Source organism: Miscanthus floridulus, chromosome 7 (assembly GCF_019320115.1).
Source record: "Miscanthus floridulus cultivar M001 chromosome 7, ASM1932011v1, whole genome shotgun sequence".
Classification (NCBI taxonomy): Eukaryota; Viridiplantae; Streptophyta; class Magnoliopsida; order Poales; family Poaceae; genus Miscanthus; species Miscanthus floridulus.
Window position 1 is genome coordinate 10,000,729 of NC_089586.1, and position 6,000 is coordinate 10,006,728.

Genomic DNA, 6,000 nt, shown 5'->3' on the forward strand with positions numbered 1-6,000 from the left:
AATCCAAGGTCAAATTCGTCGATTCAAGAGATTGGACGGGTTAGGGAGACGAAGAAACCGAGAGGGAGGATGAAGAAATGAGAGCAGCCTCGGTAAGGAAAACTTGTCTGTGGGTTTAGAATTCATGCTCGGCGCCAGAATACATGGCGCCGAGGTCGGCGCCACAGATCTTGGAGCTGACCTTGGCGCCATGTATTCTGGTGCCGAGGTACCGGCCATATCAACGCCACCTAGGATGTCCTGTTGTGCACGGTGAGACACCTCGGAGCCAAGACCGGTAGCGCCGAGACGTGTTACCTCGGCGCCATGAATCCTAACGTTGACCCCAGAGTCCAAAAATGTGTTTACGTCTCAGGGAGCCAAATATAATTTTTTTTAAAAAAAGAACCAAATTGTAAAAAATTAGGGGCGCTCAATGACTCGCGTTGCTCTGTCTGCGACTCTGCTTCCCTACATTTTTCTTTTTTTGGCGGGAAATGTTTATCCAAGGTAGGCAGGTGGACGGTTATTATTACTGACACTAATCGTCGGCGCTGCTACGTTCGCTTACTCGTATATAATTATAGATTATAAGCTGGAATAATATTTTTTCTCAGACACCAAATCAACGAGCAGTAAAACATGCTAATGGTTATTGGTCAACTCTGTCATGCAAGCTGGATTTAGTTATTCCGTGGCCGACTGGCCGTGGCGTGGCGCGTGCTCCTCAATCAATTTCACCGCATCAGCAGCGAGCGCTCTGGTGCGCTAGCTCGTGACAGGCGACGCGTTCCAGCCACCAGAAACGCGTGACAGTCACGATATCACATGGAATGGAACACAGGATTGGACTGTGCAATGGCAGCATCTTAATTGCATTCCATCTAGAGAGTTTTCAGGCCAGCAAACACCGGCATGCAGATCCAATTTGTTGCAGCGCTCGTATCGTACATGCAACCAAACCTTACCTGCAGATTCATTCACATGACAACTAACAAACTAAAACCAAAGAAACACTTTCAGTTCCACCACAAGAACCCAGTTACTCCTATTTATGTGGGAGCTTCCATTCATATTGTAGTGTGTGTGTATATATATATATATACTCGTACGTAGCAGTAGGCAGCCCGTGCCTTCAGTGTTGCAGGTGAGAACGACATCACTCACGACCTCTTCTTCCTCTTCCTGTCCTCCGACTTGTCAGCCGCGTTTTTGAGCTGCATGCACAGTTCAGTCAGTCAATCAGACATCAACACCAAGCAGAGAGAAGTCATGAACAAACTCCACCAATCCGACAACAGTTCATGGTAAGGTAATCCATGACGAGGGCTCATCAGTAGTAGCTCACCATGATGACGAGGATGCGGACAAGGACAGCCACGAAGTCGGTGAAGAGGATGAGGCCGTGCTTGATGTAGTCCATGTCGCCGTGGTGCGCCCTCTCGATGATCTCCTGCGTGTCGTAGACCATGTACCCCAGGAAGATGAGCAGCCCAAAGTAAACCTGCAAGGATTCAAGCATTCAAGATTCAAGTTAAGCCGCCTGCATCTCACAGGTTAGCTCTTCATGCATGCCCAGGGTCTACTACTACAATGGTCATCCAACAGCAGGTAGAAGCACGTCTCTCACCTCAAACATGAAGCTGCTAGTGGAGTGGCCAAAGATGGAGGCGGCGAACTGCAGCCAGAGCAGGATGGAGAGCCCAGAAGAGAGCAGCCCACCGAGGTAGAGGTACTCCCTGCGCTTGGCCACCACGGCCGCGCAAGAGAAGCACGCGAACGCAATGGCAGTCCCCACAAACGCTGTCACCAGGATGCTGAGAAAAAAACAACACACAAGCAACAGGGTAAGATTGAGTCAGCGCACCAAAACAAAAAATTGCTGAGCCTGAGCAGCAACAACAGTTCAATCACAAATCTCTGCCTCTGTAATAGCACTCTGAACTAGTACGAATGTAGTTCTGAATTCAGCATTAACAAGCATCAGTTGATCATGCATGCCTAGTTTAACCACAAATTCCTCTCTTGATGGCACCGTGAACCCAATAGAGATTCAGCATAAACAGACATCAATTCATCATGCCAAAATATAAAAAGAAACAAGATAAAGAACTTCGACACCATCAAGTGCAAGTAACAGTGCCCAGACATTTCAGGCTACCCAAGGCTAGCAATAGTATAGTATATTCATCCATCCAAAGAGAGGATGCACAAGCTAAATGTTCAGGACTGATGATCATCTTCAGAAAATTGCTCAATGCTTAAGGTGACGTTTGCATATAGGGATATAGGGGGTGGGACAGGGATATGGAAACGAATGAACGGCTAAGATCAAATGACGTAAAGAATGGAGGGCTAGGATACAATATTACCCTTTGAAGGGTGGAATATCCCTATCCCTATCCCAATCCCAATCCCGGCCTCCATCCAAACGCGGCCTAAATTCATTTCTTATGTCGTAATAAACCCATGCCTAGTTCCTATCAAGCAATTAGGAAGCAACTTTTCTTTTTCCAAATAAAAAGTGCTACGACATGCATGTGGTGCACCTTTTGACAAAAGGGGTAAAGCATGAATAGGCAAAGCAAAACAAAGGGCAAAATCAATTCTATAACTAGGTGCGGAAAATTTGAACCTATCAGGGGCATGCAAACTTTTTACTGGCTTTAGCTCCAAAATTGGGATAAAGAAGTATAACTAGTGACAACATCATGCATGTATGTGCCGCATGTCTGTTTGAGATGAATTGCCTAGCTATAACATCATGCATGATGATTCACTGAAAGTGACAGTTCTCAGAAAGCAACTTAAAAATTCTTATGAGAAGATCGCACTGTAATTTTACAGTACATGCCACAAAATCTCCTGCTCTGACCTCGAAATCCCAGCTACTACCTAAAAAAAACTGCGGCCAAGAATAGAAGCAGACAGCGACTGGCAGGAGAGACAAGTAGGCAACACACACATCCCATAGAAGCAGTACGTATGTCGCTGTCAATACGGGTGTACGAGTTATCCGCTCATGCATGATCAAACTCGTAGTGTTTCATTTGATTAATATACGCAGTAGCGCACAGCGCAGGCAATTTCCGAGAGACAAGTGCTGGGTAAGTTCGTTGTTACCATGGGTCAAATTCCACGGCGAGCTTGATGAGGGGTCCAACCGAAGCCCCTTCCAGGAGAGCAGCCGCCATCAGCAGCCCATACCTCTTCCTCTGCACACACGCACGCACGGACAAACAGGGCAACACACAGTGTGAGGGAGACCAAAAAAAAGGTCAGCAAACGGCGCAATTGACATTTTCGGGTGTCAAATTCCTCGCTCGCGAGCCTGCACAGCTCACAAGAGTCAACTGACGAAGGAGAGGCGAACGAACCTCCTCGTTGACGGGCACCGAGAAGAGCCAGGCGATGCTGCCGACGCAGCCGAGCATGGTCAGCATGCCGCCGATGTTCCAGACGACGTGCAGGTAAGCGCCCACCGCCGACGAGGCCAGCGCCACGCAGAGGGTGAGGTAAACCTGCAGGCAACCAAACCAAAACCAACAACCATCGTCAGATTTGAATTGAATTAAATTATCATTACTCGAGCAACTAACTAATTGATAACAGCCGTCAGAACGACGTGTGACATCACACGGTTGCAAGATCGCACCAAGCATAATACGGTGCACAAATAAACAAGTAACCGAAATGCAACGAATGGAATCGACTTGCTAAAAACTTTATATATCAATCACATATTGCATTATTCTAATCGAATCATGTTCTTATATGACGAATCAACCAATCGGTGGCATTCGCAGTTCTTAACGCAAATAATATAGCACGTACGCGTGAATCACAAATTCCTAAGCAACAGCAACACGCAAACCGTGGGTTGTGATGATAAAAATAATAAACAGACGAAATTCCATTGCGCAAGGAAATCCACACGAAACCAACAACTGATAAAAAAAATACTAAAGGCTAATTGCGTGAATCACCTTCACATTCCGTATGTACTTAGGCTGTGTTTAGTTCCCAAAAAGTACTACAGTAGCCATCATATCGAATCTTGCGATACGTGCATGGAGCATTAAATGTAGACGAAAAAAAAAACTAATTGCACAGTTTGGTTGGAAATCGCGAGATGAACGTTTTGAGCCTAATTAGTCCATGATTGAACACTAATTGTCAAATAAAAACGAAAGTGCTACAGCCGGTTAACCGCACACGCGAAGTGGGGTTGCCTAAAAATCCAGTCTTCGAGGTGGTACTGGTACAGCCGGTCAGCCGCGCAATCAAATCGATCACGGCCTCCACTCCACTGTCCAGCACGCAAAGGACAGCAGCCCACGCGATGACGCGAACAGGCCACTCGTCATCGATCACGGTCTCCATTCCACTGTCCCTGGCAGGAGTTAATGCGATGCATGCGGCCACGGAGATGTAGGGGAGAGAGAGAGGAGTGGAGGAAGGCAGATGCACCAGCACTGCTTGGCCAGCCAGTTTTTGTGATGAGCACAGGAATCGAGGCAACGTGGCCGGTCGTATAGGGTGCTAAGCTCGGCGCTAGCGTCTCCGGCGTCGAGCTTGGCGTCAGCGTCTCGAGCTTGGCGTCAACGTCTCCGGCGCTGAGCTGCCTGCCAAATTAGCGCCACGCCAGCGTCGAGCATAGGAGCTCGACGCCAGAGACGTTGGCGCCGAGATATGTTAGCTCGGCGCCATCATCGATGGCGCCGAGCTAAGGGTCACCGCCGGGCTAAGGGTCCAGATTCTGAAATCTTTCCTCCATGGGTCTATTTGTGAAAAACTTAAAAAGAAAAAAAAGCTAAAAAGTAAAAAATTCGGTTCCACCCCCAACGAAGCCAATTAAACCGGCGACGATGCAGAGAAACACCGGCGTAGGGCCGGGACGACGAGCGAGAAACGCACGCACGCACGACGAGAAGGAGAAGCGCGAACGGGAGGGCGGCGGGGCGTACGAGTTTGAGGTGGGTCTGGACGGCGGGGGTGATCTGGCGGAAGTCCTTGAGCGAGTCGTAGCCCCAGCCGGCGCCGCCGTACGCCGCCGCGCCGTACGGCCCCGACGAGGAGGAGGAGGTCGAGTAGAACGCGTCCATCTCTTCCGGTTCCGGCGGGTGTCGTCCCTCTGGTAGACGCGAAACGGATCTGCAGCGGCTTTTGATTTCTGGGGTCTGGCGGTGTTCGTTCGGATGGATTTGGAATCGGAATCGAGTCGTGTCGTGCTGGGTCGTTTGTTCTCGTCCCGTGGGTTTGATCTGAGAGAATGCAAGGGGCCGAGTATATATAGGGTGGGCGTGGGGGTCGGCGGGTGAGGAAGGAAGCGGCCACGCACTGGCCCGGTAGTTTTCACGAAGGACACCACCCCCTCGCGAGTCCGCGACTGCCCCAGAAGCAGTCCTCTGTGTTTTTGCCGTGCATGCCAAACACGTTGGCCTTCCTTGGTCGCGGAAAGAATATATGTATGTAACCTTAGAACAGTTGTTTAATAAAAGTATTGATACTACTCATCATACTAAATAAATAATATTATATATAATAAATTTGCTAATATATTTATTCTGAGTCTAAAATGTTAATATTAACTTTTTTTTTAAATCAACCAATTCAATTAAGTTAGCCAAGTCATGGTAAAATTTAGGGGGTGTTTGGATCCAGATATGGTTATATAGGCCGATAAAAAATAAGAATCAGATCCAAACGGGAGGGTTTCTAGTGATTCTTCCATATGCTTGAGAAATCCAAGGCTATAATCCAATATCCCTTCTTCATGGGCTTCTTGGGGATTTAGGATGACAAAAGACAATTCTGTCCTTGCTTCGACCACCGTATCCACAAACCATCTCGAAGGGATTTTAGACATTTAGCTTGTACAGTGCATCCACTGTCCAGAGTATATAACATGGGAATCCAAACAGATTAGATTATTTGTATCCAAAATCTGGATTTTGAAAATTACTATCTGCTATCTAGACTCTGATAACCCCCTGGCCTGGAGCATCCAAACCGAGCCTT

The 6,000-nt window shown here is 47.8% G+C and overlaps 1 protein-coding gene across 1 annotated transcript; it reads right to left on the reverse strand.

Annotated features, from left to right (window-relative positions):
- Positions 1 to 649: 649 nt before the first annotated feature.
- On the reverse strand, positions 650 to 5,222 carry LOC136462540 (bax inhibitor 1-like). Its single transcript, XM_066461638.1, has 6 exons — positions 4,947 to 5,222; positions 3,357 to 3,500; positions 3,103 to 3,194; positions 1,610 to 1,796; positions 1,328 to 1,483; positions 650 to 1,196 (listed from the first exon to the last, which is right to left on the reverse strand). Exons 1-6 carry the CDS (start codon positions 5,082 to 5,084, stop codon positions 1,143 to 1,145), a joined length of 771 nt encoding a protein of 256 aa, XP_066317735.1. The 5' UTR covers positions 5,085 to 5,222; the 3' UTR covers positions 650 to 1,142.
- Positions 5,223 to 6,000: the final 778 nt, after the last annotated feature.

What these genes read in the sequence shown, in the direction of transcription:
- LOC136462540 (XM_066461638.1), bottom strand. Translation starts at nt 5,084, where the DNA reads ATGGACGCGTTCTACTCGACCTCCTCCTCCTCGTCGGGGCCGTACGGC. An exon ending in CGGTGCCCGTCAACGAGGAG is followed by an intron (nt 3,195 to 3,356) that starts GTTCGTTCGCCT and finishes GCGTGTGTGCAG; the next exon opens with AGGAAGAGGTATGGGCTGCT. An exon ending in GCCGTGGAATTTGACCCATG is followed by an intron (nt 1,797 to 3,102) that starts GTAACAACGAAC and finishes TTTTTTTCTCAG; the next exon opens with CATCCTGGTGACAGCGTTTG.